A 24338-nucleotide genomic window follows, 5' to 3' on the forward strand; every position below is an offset into this window, starting at 1 on the left:
TATAGCTATTTTCACTGTTTTAAAAGGCTTTTTGATAGGTCAGTCTCTGATCTGAAAAATTCAGTTTGGTTCAAAGATAATCTTATTCCTTTTTATTTATTTCTTAACTTAGTTTTGCAAGAATTTGAGTGGAAGGATCTTGGTGCCACATGCACTCCACAGCTCTAAGCATCCTTCTTTAATCATTCAGACCTTTTAAGTACCGTTGTTCTGATTTTTCAGAGTTTTTGTTGCTACAGTATCCACAATCTCGGTCTTGGTCTCCTTTAGCCACTGCCCAAGCCTGTGACTCCTTGAGCTGATAGCTGGGGTTTTCAGGAGGCGACTACTTTAGTTACAAGAGTGGTCACATCCTTGACTTTAAGGTCTCAAACCTATCTGGGGGCTTTTATATTAGCGTGGTTACACCCTCGAAGAAATGTAGAGAAAATGGGATAAGGAAGTGATCTGACCTATCTGCAAGGATTGATGTCTCAATTTTACACATACCTGAGATTTGAGCCTTTTGTAATGAATAATTGTGAAACCATATTGAATGAGATTATTATTATTGTGCATTAATAAATAAATAAATCTGCATCATAGAGGACTCTGTTTTGATCTCCGTGGTGTAAATTGGAGTGCCCAAAGAAAACATTGGTACCTCATGAGACTGCTTTTTCAGTACAGACCCATCTTTCAGTAAGGACGAATACATCAAGGTTATCTGACACAATCATATGTCCAATCTCAGGGATATGTTGCACGTCAACCTGCAGTTATGCTGAACGTGATTGTTGGAGAATTGCTATGTAGTGATTGTCATTATAGTTTCAGTTGTATTATCTCCCTGTACACATTTACTAGAACAGATTGGTAGTTTTTTAGTATAGATTCACTGTGATGGTAATTATAGACAATCCTTGTGGTTTAGAGGTGGGATTTTCTGTGACATAATCCTGTAGTAGTTTCTGACAGTGAAGACTCATCGAAGTAGTCAAAACGTGCTTTGAATTCTCGTCTGTCTACACAGTTTTACAAGTGTCAACAGCTCCAAACTAGTGGTCCTTACGTCCATCATCCTGTATATGGTCTTCTACCAGTTGCCACAATCCCAATTACAAAATCAGAAAGCAAAATTTCACTCTTGCTTCCCCAATGCAATGTATTCACGCATCCACAAATAATAAACACTTACACCATTATGGTGCCTACATCCCCCAACAAGCACCTCTATGACATCACTCACATAAAAATGGAATGTACTTCCACTGACTTACAGATGTAACTATTTGCCAGAGTATATGAAGTAGTGGCCCCACCGTTGACACAAGCACCTGCAAGCGTCCCTACAGGGACCCTTATACTGGCTTCAGACGTGGGCTACCAGAGAAACCGCCTCTCCTGAGAAGCCATAGCCACTTGACACCATAAAGGATTCCAACCACTGCAACCAACGTGGAAACACTACTTGCCCTATATTAGCTGACAGCATCAAAGCTATACGGTAAATCTGCTGTACATTCTTCCGTGCTGCAATACAACAACTTGATTTCCACTGTTTTTATTAGCTGCTTATGTGCACTTTCTATTTTGAATTTCTTTAGCTGCTCCCGAGAATTTTAAATAGGGAATGGGTAGAACTATTGAACTCTGCATTCTTTTTAGGTAGAAGTGTCCTGTGCTCTCCCAGATTCTGTGACTCAAATTTCATCTCTCACACCACAGCTCTGAGTCTCCTGACTCACTAGCATCCCCTCAATTCTCTATCGTTAAATCTCAATCGAACAAGAATCTGGACCGCAGTCTGGGGGAGACCTGGGAACGAAGTACCCTGGGTGAAAATACTCCATGTAGACTGCCCTACCCAGAAGGATCTCTACCATAGCCACAAGGAAACATATATAGCACTAAAGGACCTTTTCAAGTAACAGATCCCCTTTCTCACAAAGGTCTCATGATTGGATTATACCAACTCTAGTCACATATAAAGGGCAGTCTCTAACTTCGACCCAGTTAATTCTAAGGGAACCACTACATCGCTTTTAATACGTTTGCTTTACTTCTTCATTTAATGATTATCTCAAACTGTATAGTACTAAATGTCTTGCCCTTTTATATACTTTCACTTGTGTTCTTCACATCTGTAGTCTGTATTTAAAGGGAAAGAGGGTGGATATTGCAAACTCATTCAAAGCATGTTTTTAATAGATTATTTATTCACTTAATCAGATTAATGATACTGAATCATTTAAAGTATGAAACACAGTCTTGTTAATGTTCTACACATTTAACTGTTCACAATCTGATTATTTCAAGCAATTACCAATTGCTAACATATGCCTTTAAGTGAAATAACTCTTTACAATCCATGGCGAGGGTGGGGTATTTCTCTTCCATTTCTTCTTAGTTTTAGTATGCCAGGGTCTTGCAATCACACAAAATAATTATAATAAATAATGATTTACAATGTTCTTGAGTGATGACACAGTTAAGCAAGTATGATGAAGGTCAGTGCAGACAGATCTAACTTCCGCTAAAAGTTGTCTCTAGAGGCATTGATAACAATGACAAAGTCAGAGTGTTCAACATAATAACAACATGAAGTAAAAAAATACAAAATAGCTCTTTATTGTTTTTGAGGAGGGTAAGCATCTCAATCTTTTGTCAGGTAGAGAGGTGTGTCATCACTGGGGAACATAGCCAAGACAGAGGTGCTGGTTTCTCAGACATAGAAACAATGCTGGGTTTATCGGTGTAAGGGTCTTAAGATCAAGGGAGAGTTACAATATTTTTTTTGCTGGGTTAGAGTAGCATAGGAAGAAGTGGAATTATCCTTTTGAATCTTGTCACAAAGGGACAAGATCTCTGTGTCTAGGTTTATACTATTGGGCAGATGTGATGTTGACTTAGGAGTACCTCATTGCGCCGAGAGCTTGTGGGGAGCCCATCTTATTTTCTGAGCAGGTTAGTGTGCGGGCATCATTAAGTCAAATGTTAAAGACCTTGAGGTCCGGTTCTGATGTCTAGGTTCAAAGATTAGTAGAGTGGTGTTACAGCTTGTGATTTTCTATATATCTGTTATTCCGGGAGTTGAGAGAAAGAGCTATGGTTCTTGTAACTTATTTCGGGATTATGTTTGGGGAGAGGTTGGGTATTTGAAGATTTCTGTTTGAATACTGCTTTTTAAATTGAGGCCACGGAACACAGAAAGTGTCATGTCCTCGGATGGAAGCTATTTACAAATTTCAAACAAAGTTTGGAAGTAAGAGTCAACAGTTTTCAGGGCGATGTACAACACTTGGATCATAACGTTACTATTACTCTAGATTGAGATAGACATTTCAGCCTTGCATGCAGATGGGGTGTATATGATGAGAGTGTCCAATAAGCTGCACACATACCCATCTGATAATACAAACGGAGTAAACAATATACAACAATATGCAACTAACAAGTATTCATAGTCACGAAAATGTACAGACCTTAGGTAAGACTGCTTTAAAGTAATGAACAACGTTTTTTTTAACTTACAAAGTATTCATGTAATCCAGGACAGTTAGAAATTTAGTTTGTCCCTCACACATGCAATTCCCCATTTACGTATACCATGATCTTTTCTCTTGAACCACCTTCCACCAACACAAATATTTAGTCCCAGCAGAGTCTACACAACTTTCTACCTTATCTGTTCCTTCAACATGCATTTTTTTCGGATCCCAACAGACACTTTTCTTTAGGAAGATGAAAGACCACAGCAACTGAATCTGTGCCAGCCCACCATTTCCTTTTTTCCCTTGTTCCCATTTTTATTTTTTGGCAATATGTTATGAGGACCCTCATTCCTAACTACCTTACGAACTGTGAATTGGTGCCAAGAGAATGGAGACCCCAATCACTGTCCCCACTTGTAGTCCAAATGGGTTAATGCACATGCTCCCATCTCCCTTGCTGGTGCCAGCATATAGTTTTTGGAATGACTAGCAGTACACAGGTGAGCTGGCTAGTGGATTCCCGTGTACGGTAAGTACAGAGGCTGAGGGATGACAGTGTCCCCTCAGTGTTTATTGTTTTAATATATGAAAAGTTCATGAAAAATACACACAGTTACCATTGTTGTAACCATTCACATACCTTAGCATAAGTGAGTAAAGTAAAGGGCTTTGTGAACTTTACTTGAGTAAAGTAAAGGGTTTTGTGAACTTTACTTGAGTAAAGTAAAGGGTTTTGTGAACTTTACTTGAGTAAAGTAAATGGTTTTGTGAACTTTACTTGTGCAACTACCCTTAGGGTTATTTGCAATTGTTTAGAAATGTTTACTTTAGTGTAAGTATAGAGTTTGCAAGCTGGAGTATGTGTGTAGTCTGTAGATGACAAACTGGTCCTCCACATCTTCTTCTACTTTGCTGCAACATGGATAACTGTCCAAAGGGTGCTTTCCAGAGGTCTGTGTAAGAGGGGAAACTCCACCTCAGCCAGATTGACATACCCATTAAGCCTGTTAAATGGAGTACACACTGAATGGCAGTGAGCATCTGCCAAACGACCTGGCTTTATGTATATAAGGTGGAGCTGCTCAAAGGCTCACTTGTCGGTATTTGGGTTCATAACCCAGGTAAACACTGCTAATTAGGATACATTCCAGAAGTTGGTGATGGTGTCCTGTCCACTTCCTCCTAGCTAAGATTAAGCCTGAAGGCCATGCCAATGCTTTGCAGTGCGGATACTGATGATCTTGCCCTGAGTGGATCCGCCCAGCCACATCAAAGAAATCTTAGAAACCCCAGAGAGCCTGGAATCTACCCCTCATCACATAATGGGAGGCAAGGTGATGAAGGATTGACCTTGATGGCAGCAGTTGTTCACGAGCATCCCCCGAACCCGAAATGAATGGCCCTCAATTCTGTGGTGGCACCTCATGCATTGATTACTGAAATGGCGTTCCTGTGTGTCTACTGGTAAAACACACACGTAAACTTCAATAAATAGCAATCTTCATTGCAGAATCCATCCTTGAAAGATTCTAATCACTCTATTGGCTGTGAGCTCAACAAAGAACTAGATATGGGAGCCTTCGTCTGATGCACAAAGCTTGGCATTGCAAAGCTCTGGATTATGCCTCCAAACTATGTACACAGCAGAGATAGATGTCTGAGGTACACCTCTCACCTCCATTTCAATGTATTCCTATTGAAAGTTAGACAGCTTTATATCAGGTTCTAGACATTCAATGCTCCTCCCTCTGGAATTCCCTTCCATTGTCTCTTCAACATAAACCAAACATCAGATCATTGTGCAAACAACTGAAGAACTACCTTTGCGCCAAGTACTTGGTTTATAACCGACTTCGCCAACGAGTAGCTGGCGAGCTATGGGAAGCTACCCATAAGTAGCTCTCCTGTGTGTAGCTCAGCTGAATAAATTAGAAGAGCTTGTTTGGTGGATTAAATATATGTATGCCAACATTTAAAAGTGTGCATTTGAGATGAAAATGTATGTCTTTTAAGAACTCGTAAACTGATGTTTGGAGAAAAATGGTTACTTTTCACAAATACATTTAAAGCTGATAATTCAGTGATTAATCATGTGGCATAGGAGAGAAACATAACTGTTAATATTAACTTAGTGCAAGGAGAATTGCAGGTGTATATGTTATGTATTACCCAGGTTGAGTCATTCCTCAACGATAAACTCTTTTTTGCATTACTGCTGGCAAATATGCCTGGTGAGCTGGGGTGATCACTGCTGGTAATCTTTTGTATGGTGTCCAATAATGTAATCTTGTCTTTTACTGTTACTATTACAACACTAACAATATCAGTAGCTCGTGATGATGTTCATTGAACATAAGTAGCTCATATTACAGAAAAGGTTGGAACTCCTGGTCTAAAACAACTTTTGCAAACTGTTCATAGTCTATCCACTCCCAAATCCAGTGTATATAACTCTGCCCCCATCTTTTCCTTCCGTGTCTGTGTCTGTATGTATGTTGCTCTGCAGTGCCCGTTGTTGGTCACTTGAGCATGCTATAAAAAACCAAAATAAATATCTTAGTTTTCATCATCTAACCTGTTAGATTTACAAAATGAATCAACAACTCTCCTTGGTTCTGAGTGCATTGCCTCCTCCCAGGCTACCTTTGTACTGTGAGTATGCACCCTTTACATACCTCCCACCTTTATAAAATGTAGCCACATTTCTCCAAGGTCATGAGGCTGGTGATCTTTTTAAAAGTCCTTAAAAGTTATCAGAGTCAAGCATGAGGATATAGCCATCTGTGTATCCTTCACTTTGGCTACAACATATCAGTACCTTAAAGGGACAATCACTTTTAACTCGTTTCCTTTGGAAAAATCAAGTAAAGTCCACATGACTTTCATGTCAGACCATAGTTACGAATGTGACTTGCAAACGTATAATTGTTTTACTTTCAGACACCCCATTTGCAAATGTTAACTTATTTTAACATTAGTTGGGAATGTGTTTAATATGTGCATGAACAGAGAGTTTGAAGGTCTATTTCATTGTATACTTTACGTATCTGAGTGACTTAGAGCCTTATTTAGGGTTGATTAACCACTCTCTACAAATTCACATACCATAACATAACAGCGTTAGACAGATGTGATATGTTGTTCAAAAAGTGGCAGTTGTTCTGTCTGCAACATGGAGAGAGTGTTGATGTCAGTGGCACTATAAATGCAGTGAGCAAGGCATACACCACTTTTGGCACATGTTCTACTCCAACAAACTTAAATAAATTACAAGACGTGTAAACAGTGATTGTATCAAACCTATTGCTGAATTATACATAAAGTTGAACAAAATTAAAAATGAGTTTTTAAGACATGATTTGTCTTGTTCTCTTGTCGTGCCTAGGAAAATGAATCAGCTCAGCGTTACTTTTTATTGGCCAAAATTGGAGCGTCAGTGCATGGGCATCAATTGTGGTTGTCAAGGGTAGCACGCCTCTAGCACCCCCTGCCTTCAGGGGTCGAGAAGACAGCGGCATGAATAGAAGATAAGCAGGCTGTAAGGGTCCTGATGGCTTTCTGTAGCTCTGCTAGTTGCAACATCCCTAGCCCTCTTCCACAGGAAATATGGGACTGGTGAAGCGCTAGGGCAGGGTTTAATCTTGCAATGACTTCTGGGTAAAAGTATCCCTTCTGCTGCACTCTTGGTAATCGGCGTCCATGCATTGGTGCTAGATGTAATCAGAAATGTCAATATAAGGTCGTTCTCTTTCATGTGCTGACATTAATGTGCTGCTTTTGGTTTGGTTTTTGCAGATAGTGTGGAGGATGAGTTTGAGCTTTCCACGGTGTGCCATCGTCCCGAGGGATTGGAGCAACTACAAGAACAAAGCAAATTCACCAAAAAGGAACTGCAGGTTCTTTACCGAGGTTTTAAGAATGTGAGTATAGAGCTTTAGCAGAATGAAAAGAATGCCATTATTACAGGATGGTTTGTCATGCTTGTGGCATCATGCAAAGACTAGAAATAAACATTTCGAAGACTTTCCAAGATATTGTGTGTATAAAAGCCCTTTGCAACTGTTCTGAAGAGCAACTTACACTCTATTAAAAGAGTTTATGGTTGATATGCTGAGAAACTGCACAAGTACAGATCTTGTTTGCACTTGCTCGCCGTGGGCAATTGCAGTTTGCGGAAAATGCTCACATTGTTTTACACAATCACAGATGTACAGGCAGAAATGTACATTTATGCCAATGTTCACAGTAGGAAATGTGACACAGGTGATTCATAAGTGTGAAGAAGCACAATCTGATACAACATAAGTTGTCCTACAAATCAGCCCCCTAATCAACATGACATTGGCACATGACTAAGCTGTGGATAAAACAATTCACTAAGAACACAGGGGTATTAAATTGAGCCAAGATGTGTCTCCTTTCAAAGAATCTTAGAAGGTGAATTAATTTGACAATGTGCACATATACAAGAAACAAAAGTTTTGACGAAGGTCCAAGGGCAAAGTTTAACGACCTGCATACAGACACATGCCCCAATCATATATCATAACAACAAAGAGTGTCTGAGGGTCAAAGAAAAAGAGTGGTTCAGGTGTGTATACAAATATGTGGCACAACTAGAGATGACAAAGAAAAAGTGATAGTGCTAATGTGTACCAAAAACGTGTAACAAAAAACACTACATTCCTTGAGTTTAGGAAAAAGTACCCATCAGTTCCTATTCGGTACCGCCCTAGTCATCATTTGGGCTACATGAAAATTAAAAATTGTATATTCTTCTGTAAATGTGAAAGAATTTCAAATTGGAGGATAAAAAGAAAGTGAGTTTCAGCAGATTAATTTGTGGGACAGTGCAAGTGTTACCTGGCCTTTTAACCTAACCAGTATAATTCTACAGTTCTATGCTTCTACGCAAATGCACATCCATTCCCATGCTATCTACTTGTTGTGCTTGACATTACCATTCACATTCCTTTAAAGCAAGGCCTATTGGCATTGCCAATGCTTGTTATCTCTTTGAAGGATGTAATCTGTTTCCCATTTGTTTCGACAGGAGTGTCCAAGTGGCATTGTTAATGAAGACAACTTTAAACAGATTTACTCCCAGTTCTTTCCCCAAGGAGGTGAGTATTTGTTTAAGATAGGGAGACATGCGTTGCAGATTATTGGATACTTTTTTCCAAACATTAAACCCAGACACATTGTAACATTCTTTGAACCTTTCCAACAAAATAAAAGCTCCTCAAAACAAAATATTATTTGATTATGTAATAATGAATTGCTACTTTGACAGCATAGGCCATGAGGTCATATTGCCTATAGTGTACTGGAGTATGCACTTTTACTCATGGACTAGAAACAGCTTTAGTTAGTTTAGCCAGCCTCATGTAATACAAATCATACATGAAAAATGCATATATGCATACCAAGAGGGGGTTTGGATCAGCTTTCTCCCTACATTGGTCCCTTTAACTGTCATTTACATTTTCCTTCCACTCACCATGCTAAACAACATAGTGCAGGCAGTGGGCCAGCCATCGTCAGCGATTGGGTGTTTCGCACTGTGACTGACTTCATTTTGCCTACTTGTTTGTGCACATCCACCTAAAAAGAAGTTAACTTCAGTGTGAGAACAAGTGGACCAGTACTTTACTTTGCCTTTGCATTCATTCTTTATTTTCTTTAGTTATCCTTTTGTGTTTCAAATATATCACAGCAATTCAATGGCAAGAGTACATGTTATTTGCTCCTATAAGAATTATATTTTCCTGTGATGTAAATTAAAACTACAAAAGAGGATCTATACTTGATCTAAGTACACCTGACTCCTAAAAAGCACCCATAATATTCTATTAAAATTATATGCAATTCTTCATTTGTTGATATGTACATTTTGTATTACAAGCATATGGTAGCTTCATTTAGGGTGCAAGATTTATTTTCGTCTGATAGGCTTATAATCGAAACTAAAATATAAAGTAACCATTGCATTAGTTTACCAAAGCCAGACCAAATGGCTTTGCTCATGCGTGTTAACGTTGGAGCAAATGAAACCTCATTGTCATTCAGTGTAACTGTTTAGTAATATTGAATGGGACTAATGTAAAGTAACCAGCTGGTCCAGTCGTATGCAAGGTAAAACTGAGTACTACTCTTACGGGTGACAATGGCCTCTGCTAGCATTGACGCGTGTTGTTCTTCGCTGCTTTCCTCTGTACTGACCTACTTTCCTTATCCTGCACTGGCCATGCTGTTTCCAGGGAATGGGGTCAGGATCTACCAAGAGAGGGTCAGGGTATCCAGTGGGTTGACCCGTCCGGAGTAAATATATCTTGTACTGGAAAACACTCACAGTGTGATTGACAATGCAGGCCTACAACAAGCAACTATCCTGCATGAATAACCACATGGGGATTGGTTTAGTTGCAGACCCCACACTTCCTATTAAACTGTCGAATACGTGCAGTGCCTGCTGGGTGGGAGCCAGAGGGGAGGTGTGTAAGGAGACTGGGGTCAGATGTATAAGTCAGCCAGACGGAACCCCCTGGGACCTGAGGAGGCAATCAGGCCTAAATAAACATCCTTTATTGCTTTTGGAGATAGGATGTGTGAGCGAGAGAGTAGGAAAAGGGATGTGAGGTTGCATGTTGGGGTCAAAAAGAGAGTGAGATTTGAGTGTGTGTGTGAGGGACAGTGTATGTGGGAGGAGAGAAAAGGAGCGGGAGAGAGAGAGAAGGGCAAAGATGTGTGCAGGAGATATGGAAGTGAAGTGGGAGAAAGGAATCACCTACTACTGCCTTGTTTCACTTAAGTGTGAAACAATGGCCTGCATTTCTTCTCAGGTTTTTGTTTGTACCTTTAAGGAAACATGCAAACGGTGTCCTTAATGATATTTTATATAAAATGTCGTAGGTTATCTGAAGTTACCCCCTACGAAACTGACCTTCGGGTGCTTGCCATGCGATTGCAGCTTCTATTGCTGTACTGCTTCTTGCGGTCCCTGTGTCCTGCTTAGCAACTTAGCTTTGTGATGCAACACGGTTCACAACTTATCTGTTGAAAGTCAGTATACTTTTAGCTTTGCTAGTTTAAGCATTCTTGTACCAGTTGCAGTGGCTTTTTATTTACGCTCGTTTCTACCTGTGACGTTTTGAAGTTATTTTCTGAATAAGATACTTGATTTAGGTTTGATTTTCCTCTTCCACAATATCTCTTGAGAAAAGGTCGCGAGATGACTTTCACCTGTGTGACCTTTGGGGTTCAAAGGGTGCGTGAAGTCCCTTCATGTGCCCAGTTAATTTTTAGGTCTCGCCTTTTCCATTCCGAAGGAATGGAAAATGGAGAGAATTCAAGTGCTCAAAATACTCGTCAAACTAAGGGTTTTTTGGTGCGGTTTTCTTCGAGTTCACGTGGCCACAGGCACGCGCTTTTGGGCCATAAACTTTCACGGCCATCTGTTCCCCAGCTCCAGCACCTCCCCTCTCTCTCCCCGCACACAGCCTTACTTGGATTTCTCCTCCCCCTCCCCAGCCAGCTTCCCCCAGGCCGTTTTCCCTCACACCTTTCCTCCTCTCTGTCCCTTCTTTCATTCACAACTTGTTTATCTCTTCCTCCGCATCGCTGGCTCACTCTGCCTCGGTCTTGCTCGCCCCTCCCCCTCCACAAAGCGTGTCTCTTGGCCGCTGCCTCTCTGTCTTGCTCGTTAGTGATGATGTTTTCTTTTCATTGTGATTTGCGTCTATTTCACCCCAGGACATACCCCAACATATTCAGTATGCTTAAATTATGTCTAAAAACACATTTGCCAATAATTGGAATTTGTGTTGCAGGGTGCTGTATCTTGATTACAGAATCTCGCTTGCAGTTTTTTAAGCCAAACTCGCCCAAAGTAATTGGAGTGCTGTACTTCAGCACATGTTGCATTACACAAGGTCCTATTCTTTCTTTTTTGTTTTTAAAGCACGGGGAGTTTAAGTGCTTTGCCCAGAATTACGGATTATTGAGCCGATGCCGAGACTTGCTATAATGTATTCAGATCTCCTTTTAAAAATGGAACGCGTTCGATCTGCAGTGGCTACTGTCGTTGGCGAAAGATGAACTGTCAAAATTCACATTTGCTTTCACGCTAATCCCACTTTGAATGCTTGAGTTTCTATTAAAGAAGTGGATTCTATCACTTTGAGACTGCTAGATTTATTTGCATATTTGTCCTGCCCGTTTGCACACTGTCATTTATTCGTATTAATTTGAGATGTTACTATGCGCGCTGCTCCTATATACGCCCAGTGTGAGTTAAAGTACACTCATATGTGTTATTTGTGCCTGAGTGATGCTTTCTTGTTATTATAGCCCCTTGCCTGCTGTGTTGTACATTAATTGGCTCACAGAGGGGAGCAAATAAGAAGTCACCATGAGTTTCCCTCACCCCTCTTTGTGCAGGAGCGCAAGAAGGAGGGACAGGCAGAGTATTTATTTTAATTATTTCACGCAAGAACAACTTTTTATTGTGTTTTTTTCGGATCCACAGTGATGCCGTTAACGAAAAAGACAATGTTGGGATTAAATATTTCTCTGAATTGTTGCATTTTCTAAACGAAGAAAGGGGAGGTGTTCTGCGTGAAGTTAAACATCTATGTAAATGAAATCCAAAAATGTGTAGACGAACATAACCGTTTCTCGCTTATTTTTAATTTTTTTTATGTTACTGTGTTTTTATCCATCCTTCGAAAGAAGACATTGGGTTATTTATCTAATGGTTTTAATTGGTGCGACCATTAGTCATTCAGAGAAATCTGCTCTTTTAACACGGCAATGAATTACTTCACAATAACTCTTAACACAAACAACGGAGGAGCCTCAATAAATAACACTGCGATATGAAGCCTTAATAAATTCGAAATGAAATGAATGCATTCTCTTTCCCTAAACATTGTGTTTTGCCTTGAAATAGGCAGCGTTGTATTTGTACTTGAGTTCGGCACTTCACCAAGCTTGTTCCTGTTGAAAGTGCTCCAGGGGCATTCCGGTCAGTGTAATAAAACAACAGTGAGTTTCTGAACCCTGGGGTGGATTCACAAGACTTCTCAGAAAGTCATGGTCTTGCTAGTTTTTGTCCTGATAGCTCTGCTCCCAACAAAAAAGTGTGAATCTACAAAAAAAGCAAATTTGACCACGTTTCCCCTGCCCCGCTAACCCTCCATTGGCTTCCCACTTTCCCAATTCAAAACCGCCTGCATTACACTCCTGTTCACCCCAACATCTTAACGAGAAAGTGAACATCTCTGGGGCAATAGGGTTCCAGAAATGCCCAATCCCTGCTCCTGGACTCCCCCCCCCTTCAGTTGAGAACAGTACATGAGACAATCTTCCTCTGCTAAAGCCACAAGAATTTGGAGCGCTCCCTCCGCCTAATCACCTGCCTAGTCACCTTTAAAAAGGACTCCTATTTGACACACCTTGCTCAACCATACTTAAGTACTCTCTCCACCAGGATCTGAACTGCCTCGTTATGTGACTCCTACCATCTAAATCGTGCTTCATCTGTGTACGACCTTTGACCAACTGCTGCAATTGTTTCGTGGTAACTCCTGCTCACAGCTACCGATGTAAATGCCCTATTTGAATTGCTGTAACTGGAACTCGCTGTAACCCATGTATCCTGCTACTCTTGTAAAGTGTTCTGATGCCTTTGGGTCATTTCCGCGCTATATAAAATTATCAGAATAAAAAATAGATGGCAAGTCTTTAGAGTAACCTTTCTTTTGTGCCCAGTCTAGGTGAATTTGTGTCTTTGGGGTGCTGTGTTAAACTTGTTTTAAAAGTAGGCGTGCAGGTGCCCAAAGCTCATGTCAGGAGCCGCGGCTGGTGCAATAAAAAGGTCAGCACACCTAATACCAAGGATGCCGAGCCTTAAAACCCCATGAGGCTTATTAAACTACTACTACACACTTCCTGCCCCTTTGTCTCCCTTGTACATATTCTGGCTTTCTCCCTTTGTGAGGGTTCTGTCAATTTTCTTCTGCCTTTCTCCTTTGTGTGTGTTCCCGCTCTTTCTCTTGGATAATGTCAGAGTACGGATGGTCCCCACCAGCATCTTATTGCCGTGGCGCGCCTTTATTTTCATTGCAATTTACTCCTTTCAGTCTTTATTTTTTGTGATAAGGCTACCAGAATTTCGAATTGCCTCAATAGCTAGTCAGCCCCTGCTCACTCTTACGAAGCTTTACTGCCGCCTACAATGATGATTACAGAATGAATGTTGAAGGTGCCTCAGCCTTTGCTTATTTCAGTACTTGACAACAAATCCTAAAGCCTGAAAGTGAAAGCAAGTGGCTTCGGCACATCAGCTCTCACACAGAACTCGCGTATGCTGACTACGCACATTTTTGCATGCCTGTGTGAAAACGCAGATAAGCTTGAGAAGGGCTCGTGGTTTATTGTATCAGGCCAGTGGCAGGAGAACCTACGGCTGTAAATCCTTTGCAGTTTTATTGTCTCCAAGCATCGGGTCATGACTCAACAGCCTTGATGTGCATTTGCTGTAAAGCACTGACCTTATGAGGCAGGGTTGGTTTTTGCGATTCCTAGTCACCGGGCAATCAGCACGTGCTCCTCGGGGACAGGGGGTTTCTAACATGTTAATCAAGCCTTGAACATGCCCTGCCCGCTTCTCATAAGGTAGTCACATCGCAGGGTCTCTCACATGCACTGGGTTCACTTTATCTGCAGGAACGGATACAGTGGCTTGTGAAAGTTATGCTTAGGATTTACTGGTGAGCAGAGTTTTTTTTATATGTAAAATAATCCAGCTCACAAAGTGATAAACACTATTGGTTTGAATCGATGGGACAGCTAGGTTTGCTCTGCCAAACCACTGCAATTTCCCTTACTGAAAACATCAACAGCTGCTATTGTTTTCAAATACGCTCAAAAGGTCTAAAATCGCCCTCACTCTGTCTAGCGCCCTCACTCTGTCTATCGCCCTCACTCTATCTAGCTATCTATCCGTCGCCCTCACTCTATCTAGCTATCTATCGATCGCCCTCACTCTATCTATCTATCACCCTCACTCTATCTATCTATCGCCCTCACTCTATCTATCTATCGCCCTCACTCTGTCTATTGCCCTTACTCTATCTATCGCCCTCACTTTGTCTATCGCCCTTACTCTATCTAGCTATCTATCTATCGCCCTCTATCTATCTATCTATCTATCTATCTATCTATCTATCTATCACATCTATCACCCTCACTCTATCTGTCTATCTATCTTTCTGTCTATCTGTCTGTCTATCTATCTATCTATCACCCTCACTCTATCTATCACCCTCACTTTATCTGTCTGTCTGTCTGTCTATCTATCTATCCGTCACCCTCACTCTATCTATCCGTCGCCCTCACTCTATCTATCTGTCGCCCTCACTCTATCTATTGCCCTCACTCTATCTAGCTATCTATCCGTCGCCCTCACTCTATCTATCCGTCGCCCTCACTCTATCTATCTATCTATCTATCTATCTATCTATCTATCTATCTATCTATCTATCTATCACCCTCACTCTATCTATCTATCTATCTATCTATCTATCTATCTATCTATCTATCTATCACCCTCACTCTATCTGTCTATCTATCTTTCTATCTGTCTGTCTATCTATCTATCTATCGACCGCCCTCACTCTATCACCCTCACTCTATCTATCTATCGCCCTCACTCTATCTATCTATCGCTCTCACTCTGTCTATTGCCCTTACTCTATCTATCTATCACCCTCACTTTGTCTATCGCCCTTACTCCATCTAGCTATCTATCTATCGCTATCTATCTATCTATCTATCTATCTATCTATCTATCTATCTATCTATCTATCTATCTATCACATCTATCACCCTCACTCTATCTGTCTATCTATCTTTCTGTCTATCTGTCTGTCTATCTGTCTGTCTATCTATCTATCTATCACCCTCACTCTATCTATCACCCTCACTTTATCTGTCTGTCTGTCTGTCTGCCTATCTATCTGTCCATCTATCTATCACCCTCACTTTATCTATCTATCTATCACCCTCACTCTATCTATCTGTCTATCTGTCTATCGATCTATCACCCTCACTCTATCTATCTATCTGTCTATCTATCTGTCACCCTCACTCTATCTATCTGTCTATCTATCTGTCTATCTGTTTATCGCCCTCACTCTATCTATCGCCCTCCCTCTATCTATCGCCCTCCCTCTATCTATCGCCCTCCTATCTATCTATCGCCCTCCCTCTATCTATCTATCTATCGCCCTCTATCTATCTATCTATCTATCTATCTATCTATCTATCTATCTATCTGTCTATCTATCTATCTATCTATCTATCTATCGCATCACCACAGCATCACTCAGCACCACCACAGCATCACTCAGGGGCACCACAACATCACTGTGCGCTACCACAGCATCACTGAACGCCACAGCATCACTCAGCGCCACCACAGCATCAATCTGGGCAACCATTCAACAACAACTGGTTAAAATATGTTCTCTTAATGTTTCAAGCTTTATTACAAATGTCACAAAAAGATGTTAATATTTCACTGCTGTTCTTGGATTTTTGTCACAATAAAATACACTGAACCTAATCTTCACAGAAGTTGAAGCTATTGCCATTATAAATTACAATAACTTTTATTTAAGTATTAATTATTTAAAAAAATAGTCATTGTTATTTGTAATAGCAATACATCTAAGGCGTAAATACAACACATATTGCATTACACATGCTATAGGTGTCACATTTGCGAAAGTTAAATCAATTGGCATTGTAAATGACAAAGCTATTAATTTCGCTATTTTCAAAACCAACACATAAATAAAAAAATAGTCATTTACATTACCAATAGCTCAAACTTTCCTAATGCGAGACCTATTGCATTGCAAATGCTTGTTTGTAAATTGAAGCCAACGTTTTAAATCAATTACCTTTGTGGTCGTTGCAGTACATTGCTTACTTCTAACATCACAAGCAACTCAAGACACACAACTCAAGTCAATATCAATATTTGGAAAACAGTATTAGGTACCCTAGCTACTTATATATGGACTCACCTATATGAAGCTGTAAAATGTAAGCTAACCATGGCTCTTTTGCTTTGTGTTCAGATTCCAGTATGTATGCACATTTTCTCTTCAATGCCTTCGACACCGATCACAACGGGTCAGTCAGTTTTGAGGTGAGAATTTCCATTCTTGAGGTACGGTTTGGAGAGGGGTGGGATTTGAGTATGATTTGTTTTCTATTAAGGAACCTTATTTTATTTTAGCAGTTTTTTGTAAAGAGTGAACACGGCCACAAAAGTAGCATTTTTCAATTTGTAGGAGTAGCATACATAAAATATTTTGAATTCTGATAGAGTTGGATTGCAAATATGAAGCAGTGGATGTTGGTATGCAATTTTGAGGAGGCGTGCCAGTCCATATGTGAGCTCCACAGTATAACTGCCGAATAATGGTACAATGTATCAGCAAAATTAAGCAGGTTATCTTAAGAATTCAGGAACCTTACTGAGGACCAAGATTTTCTAGCTTTCCTTGATGTAACTGGTTATGTTGAGTTTTCATGTCTATTGGAAGTTTTCTTTAATTTGACTTTAATCTTTCCTGATTTATTGTCATGTGGATTGCTAATGCTAATAATACAAGTAGTGGAGTTTTGTAACAGTACTTAGACCACTACATCTATGTGCCAAAACATGACTATAACGAGTAAAAAACCTGACCCTAATTAGATCTATACTACGAATCTAGAAAATGCATTACCTTAAGTCTAGATTTAAAAAAAAAGGGGGAATATTTATATGAAAAGGTATATTATGAGTGCAAATTATGCTAAATGAATGAGTTTTGCTAGTTAGAAAGGTGGCAATTGTACTCTTCTGTGCTAACATTTCTAACAGGAATTTCACAATTGAAAAGGAAGTTTACAGGTGAACTTGTTACGTGTGAGTTGGAGACTGTAGGAGAACATATGTTAGAGAAGTTTGGATTCCTAAATGAAGTAAAGAAACTAGTGAGAGTGCCTACTCATGGTCTGTAGATAGATGCCAAGGAATTTCCCAGAGGCAAAATATAAGAGTATGGTTGTTGCCTATTCTCACACAATCCTGAGATTTAAATTACATAGTACCTAAATACAGACTGAGAATACCTTGTGTCTCATGTGAACATCTGCCGAGTGAACAGTGTGGGCCTCAATCATTGTCATGGGTCTTACTGACTTCATACAGGAGGGTGGAGGTGGCTCCAAGGGATGTTCCCACACTGAGACAGGTCTCAAGAACACCCAAACCAGTTTCTTGCATACATCAACCACAAGAAGATCAACACAAAACAAGTCTAGTTATTAGTGATGTATGCCTCGATACACTGGTTCCACAACACCAATGTGGTACTCACAACAAGTATATGGAAGGAGTGAGACCTATTTTGCCTGGAAAAAGCCTTGTAACAATCCACAAATCTGCAAGCAATGATTGTAAGGGTTTCTGTGGAGATTTAGCACCAGTGGGAGCGGTCATCAATGGATCTTCTGTGAAAGAGTCTGCCCACCTAATACAAGAAGGAGTGCTCCATAATGATTTTTCAATAGTGTTATTATACAATAGACCTGTGTCTCTTTAAAGGAAGAGGAGATGTTTTATTTTTCAATTCTAAACAATATTTTGTTTATTGAATGGAAAATACAGTAGGGTAAGGAAAGATAAACTAAGCTACAGGAACGAAAGAGACGGTTGGCAACGGAAACGAAAGCTTGAAGACATCTGAATCACTGAAGATTGTGCTGTGACACAAGTAGTCAGACTTAAAGTGTAGGGACCATTTATTTAGAAGAAAACTATTAACACCCTTGCATAAATGCATGGGGTTTCCTAGAGTTGCCCCAGAGCCTGATAATTTTTGCTTGTCTGGAAAAATGACTGTTAGAAGGGAAGATGCTGAGAGTTTAAAGATGTGGAGATGGATGCTTGAATTACAAATTATTTTTTTCTACTTAACACAATGTGCAGGAATAGGTTTAGGAGGTGGATTCAAACAGTGTTCGAGGTAAAAAGAAAATATCTTAAATATTTACTTTAGTACTACAACTGTGCTCGAGATTTATAAATGGATGCTAAGGTCACAGTGAAGCTTAAAATACTTTTCCCTTTCTTCGTGGTTCACAATTATGATTTGCATCATAAAAATAACATCGTTTCTCAATCAGTGTCAAAAAAGTTTCCAGTTCAACATACAAATCTATAATATTATAAGATATAGTAGAAGATGAAAGAAAATTACATCTACCACGTGTAAGCATACTCCGAAATACAACACTTTGTCACCCAGTAAACATGGATAAAACCCATCTGGGATTTTCATCAAGATAATATGATGGTCTATCTTGAAATTGAGAAATCACTTTTGAATCTCCTAATAGCTGTTTATTAATACCAAGACATCCCATTGCTGTAATGCATGCTATACCGCCTTTTTAACTAAACAGTTATGTATAGCCAGTTATACCTAGGTTAATGTTTTAATGAGAAATCTATATGTAATGATATTAACTGTTCCCAGATCATCTTCTACTTACATGACATTGATTCAAATATTTGTTCCACTTTGAATAAAAATTATTTTGTTGCTGTATAATTCATTAGTCACATTGATCACTCTGTAAGGCAGTTTCAATGCGAAGAAGTCTTTGTTTCTTCAAGCACACTTCTCAAATGTGTCAGGTTTTGCCAAACGCACATCCAGGCATAAGTCCATTTGCTGAATTATGGTGCTAACTGTGATATCACTCGGCCCAGCAATGGAAACTGTCACAAAAGGGCTGATATCACAACTCATCTTAAGGTAAAAAAGTTATATGATGAAATGGGAAGTTGATTGAAAGCACAACAGAAAAACTGGTCTTCGATTTGGGCCGCAGGCAATTTGAAGATGGTGTTTATAAAGGTAAATGGACAAAGGAGCTCAAATACAAGCTCAGAAGTGTGGACTTTCTGTGTGAAACTAACATGTAAAATGGCCACTTGATGACCACACTGCAGTTTAATACAATCCGTGACAGGCAGCATTCTATGTGAAGTAAACAGCAAGGTTGCTCTAAATGCTCAAACTACTCAAAATATACTCCAAAATATATCTTTTAGGACACAAGTTCTGCGGGATTGTTTAAGAATTACATGAAGAAGTTATATATTGGGTTTGCAGTAACTTGGCTGGGAACAAGAGCTCCCAAATTTAGAATGTTGCATAGTACCATCACTATATGGATAAATAACAACCCACAGACGTTTCTTCATTCTACTCTTTGTTTGATGTCCATAACGTTTGAAAATCCTAACTGTTTCTTCCAATTCCTGTGGCAGGATTTTGTGGCCGGATTATCTGTAATTCTCAGAGGAAGCATAGATGACAAACTCAACTGGGCCTTCAACCTGTATGATTTAAACAAAGATGGCTGCATTACTAAAGAGGTATGTGTTAAACTAAGCCATGTCAACAGTGAATCAAGATGCAGAACTTGCACATGTACAATATCTCAAGAACGCTAACCATTAAAAATCGAACACTTAACGGATACGTAATATTGTTAACCACCTTGAGAAGTTAGCTTGTTTCAGTTTCTCTTATGTTCCTCCATAATATTTACCTGCCACACAATGAATATATTTTCTAGATCAGAAACTGAATGAAAAGAGGCCTGTATCACTGATATGATTGGCTTATAACTCCCGGCCAAAAATGAATTAACCACATTTGCTGCACGGCCATGTGTCACATGTGACACCTTCATCTGATCCTGGCTTTTATCCATAAGCTCTTTGCATTATGGGCTTTGTAGTTTCCATATTGACATTATGAGTGTAGTATCGATCTACCTGCGTACACAAGGCGGTTGGACAAAAATGACAACACTTGGTGGTGATGATCAAGAAACACTTTGTTGCCAGTACTTCTTCATCAAAGCTGGGCAAAGATTGATATCATTCAGAAGTAGATGTTTCTATGCAAATAATCAGCTAACATTAACACAGTCTGTTTGCCTTTTCTGACGCCAGATGTACTTTAAGACAAGCTCTACTTTGAAGACACTGGGTGTGCTAATATGGCCGCATTAGTTTGTTCCTGGATCTCTTTCCCCACCCCCATCCTCTTTCTCAAATGACTCACTGCCACATTTGAGTGCATCCCTAACAACTGGGGTATATATTCTATACCATTATTATGCTTATGGTGTTGGTCCAGATATGAGCAAAGCAAAGCAGAAGTGAAAAACCATCAGAAGTGACTAAAATGAAGTTGTTAGGCGTACAATCGCCAGGAAAAAAGTACTTCTGACTTTTGCATTGGAGATTGCAAAGTTGGATTCCTTGCTAAATGGCACATTAAATATGCTCATGCCTCTAATTTTACACATTCAGAGTTGGTAGGTACACAATAAAAATAAATGTAATATGGCCGTAAAACAATTTAAATACTTTCAAATCCATTCACAGTTATCCTATTATGGAAGGAACCGCATTCTCCGGACTCTCACAACCCATCCTCATTGTGGAAAGGATCCTGTACTATAGTCTCCTCACAGCCCACTCTCTTTAAAAGCACTCCCTGTGCAACAACCTACTTAAACTCTGTCCCAAATATACATACTCATACATTGATACACTATAGGATGCCAGTCCTATGCAGATGACATCCAGCTGTACAATGGAGTATGTGGGCACAGTGACAATTGTATCTCATTACATGCATGTCACCTTGATCTCAAGGTTTGGATGAGATTTGTAAAGGAATGAATGCCAGTGCTCCACTGACGGACAATCCCTGCCCCTTTATCTCACCCATGCAGGTCGCTGTTTTATACCGTTTTGATGTTTGTTCCATCTTTCCATTCTTCTGTCTTTCCCCATTGTCTGTTTTTCTCTCTCTTGCACTTGGGAATTGTCTGATGAGGAAACTTGAGTGCGGGTCCCCAAAAATGAGTGCCGGTGGGGACCACGGGCAACCACCAGTTCAATTAAGCTCTAATGCAACTTACTCCTTTACTAGGCTAATGGTTGCAACCAATCCCGAAATAGAAGTTAGGTTGCATATTTGACACTAACAAGACTTTGGAAGCCGAAATAAGCACTGTAGTATGGAATGGTTTTCTGCAGGTTTTCATCTTGGACAATATAATACTATGACTCACTTGTGTTTGTAGGGCCACTGTAGCAGGTGCTTCTATTAACTTCAGCATTGGCTATGCCAGTCACCCAAATACAAGCCTTCTTAACACAATCCTGCATACACTCCAGGGTAGTCCAGGGCACCATCATTCAACTCATTATCTGAATTCACAGATCAGATCACGTAACAGAGGCTAGAAGAACCTTTCACCTGGTCCCAATCTAGTTAAGAATTACTTTTAAATGTGTCTGCCCTACTTTCAGATGTCATTAATGTCTTACTCCACAACACTTAACAATTAAGACTAAGCAGCATCTCCCCTTTCGGACTCCACGGACTGCCAACAGAAATCTAACCTGCACCCAGGGCTTTAAGTGGGACGAAAAAAACGGTGGGGGGGGTGGGAGTTCTAAAAGGGGAGTGGCAAACCTGGTAAAGGGGCGTGGCCAATATAATTAGAGGCATGATCTAAATCATGATAACTAGAATCGTGTGCTTAACAAATTCCTAAAGTCGCATTCAGCAAAGGGTAAGAAAGTAGCAAAAAGGTATATTTATTTACCATAAACAATTAAAAAAACAAAGCATATCCAAATCTAGGAATATCATTGATGCATTAAGATACCTTTATGGTTAACTGGCAGCCATGCTGGGGTGACTGTTCTCTTTGATAAGAGCTAACCATTACTGGATTTCGAGGACCATGACTTTTCACAACCCTGCTCGATTGTATTGTGCAGTGCTTTTTATGCTCTAATTATAAGGAGAGCTCTATTCTTTTTGTCTGTATTTCCATTTTTTTGCTTTAAGTGGGCATCACTTTTCCTAAAAGTAATGAAATGTACTAAATTAAGCCAGCTCCTGCTGTACTAAATTGAGCTACTCCTCCTGTACTAAGTCAAACTGGCTCCTCCTATACTAAATTATGCAGGCTCCTGTAGCATCGCGCTACAAATAATCATAGACACTCTTTATGCTTATCACTGGAGCTTTATTGTACACATCCAGTATCTTCCCTGTCCCTACTCTAACTGTCTTAGTTCCTGTCCCACGGCTCCTCCCGTTCCTGCTCCTCCCTTTAACTCCACCCCCAACCACTAGACTGCATCACACAATCCTACATCTCCCCCTTTCTTAACAAAATGAGCTTAATGTCCTCAGTGTTCGCAATTCTTCAATCCACCACACGGGTCGGCGGACAGCCTGTTCTTCAAGCCTCAGTAGTGTCGAATCAGTGGTGGGCTTGGCTCTGGTCAATCTTTCCGTTGTCTCAATCAGGGCATTCTTGACCACGTTGCGTGTGAACTGTTTACTCTCACATTCCACAGTCATCATGTTTCCTTCCTGTGGTGTAACTGCTGTTGGTTCAGATGCTCAATCTCTTTCATGAGTGGATAATGTTCTGGTCCTCTTCCGAGCACCCGCATCTACTTTTACTTCCTGTTGTCTTGTCCGGTCGAGGGCAACACTGCCCTCCAATTCAGGGTCATGTATACCAGACAGTACGGTACTATCTGACGAGACTGTCTTGGTTTGGTTCGGTAACTCATTTTCGGCCTCGGGTTGTCTGGCGAGCTCGTGGGCTATCTGTGCATAGGCATGTTTCTCTCTCATCCGATGATGATCTCTCTCTACTGATACGTCCGGCTTTCCTTGCGGAGTGACTGTCTGGTCCCTTCCCATCCGGTGTCTAAGGTCCACTGTCTCTGTTTTCCTTTTGTAGGTCCTTTGAGTCAGCCTCGCGGACCCCTTCAGGGGTGACGGTGTATGATCTATGTCTGGATATACTTGTGACTGACATGACAGGTTGTCTTGTGGAGTGACTGAGTATTCAGAGACCTTAGTGTGTGACATGTTGCTCTTGACGGGAAGGATGTCCTTTGGTTCCATGGTGCGTTCGGGTGGTTGACGCCATGGCTGTCGTCTGGACCATGACTCGGTGGACTCACAGGATAGAACAGACGTGCTTTCTGAGTCAGAGAACGACGTTGTTTCATTTGAGAAGTTGTTCAACAACCACGTGCTTGTTCTTTGTGTTTGATCTCGAGGTTTTTCATCTTTGTATTTCTCACATATCAACGACTTCTTCTCAGTTTCTTCGTTGTCCCGGGTGCCATTGATGCGTTGGTCTTTTCCTGTTCGTTGTTGGGGAGGATCAGTTCGTCTTATGCGATCTATTTCTTCTTCCCACTTATTTGGTGCTCGGACACCCATGATACGGGTGTGATGTGTTCTCCTGCAGGATGTTCCCTCAGACTCATCTTCACAAATTGGCGAAGAGTGTTCCTGCGCCGACTTCCAGTTTTGACCATTTTGATCTCTTCTTCTATAGTTTGTCTTCCTTTACTCTCTTGTTGTGCAGGTTGCCATCTTGTCCAGATGTGCGATCTGTCCCACTTGACGCTCCCTCCTCGTCAGACTTTGAATGACACCTTGAGGGTGAAGAACTCCTTGAGGTTGTCCTTTGACTGATTGACTCGGAGTACTCCTTGTCACTTTGTCTCTCCCATTGTCTTTCCACTGGTCTGCCTTCCCTCTCTCTCCTTTTTGTTTTGTGTATTTTCCGAGTTTCATCAGTCCAGGCATCTTGATATTTTGCCTTCAGAGGCAGGTCCTTTGATCTGTCTCTTGCCTTGACGTGTATTCCAATTTCAGCCTT

General features: G+C 40.4%; 1 protein-coding gene across 2 annotated transcripts in view; it reads left to right on the top strand.

Moving 5' to 3' along the window:
- The window catches only part of KCNIP2 (potassium voltage-gated channel interacting protein 2), a 285947-nt gene that overhangs the window by 234946 nt on the left and 26663 nt on the right, over positions 1-24338 (top strand). For both annotated transcript variants that reach the window (XM_086922655.1, XM_086922656.1), the window contains exons 2-5: positions 7269-7393; positions 8527-8596; positions 16622-16692; positions 19876-19983. In XM_086922655.1, coding sequence (XP_086778781.1) covers positions 7269-7393; positions 8527-8596; positions 16622-16692; positions 19876-19983 — 374 coding nt within the window. The remainder of the gene's footprint in view (positions 1-7268; positions 7394-8526; positions 8597-16621; positions 16693-19875; positions 19984-24338) is intronic.

The sequence above is a fragment of the Lissotriton vulgaris genome, chromosome 5, assembly GCF_964263255.1.
Source record: "Lissotriton vulgaris chromosome 5, aLisVul1.2, whole genome shotgun sequence".
Taxonomy (NCBI): Eukaryota; Metazoa; Chordata; class Amphibia; order Caudata; family Salamandridae; genus Lissotriton; species Lissotriton vulgaris.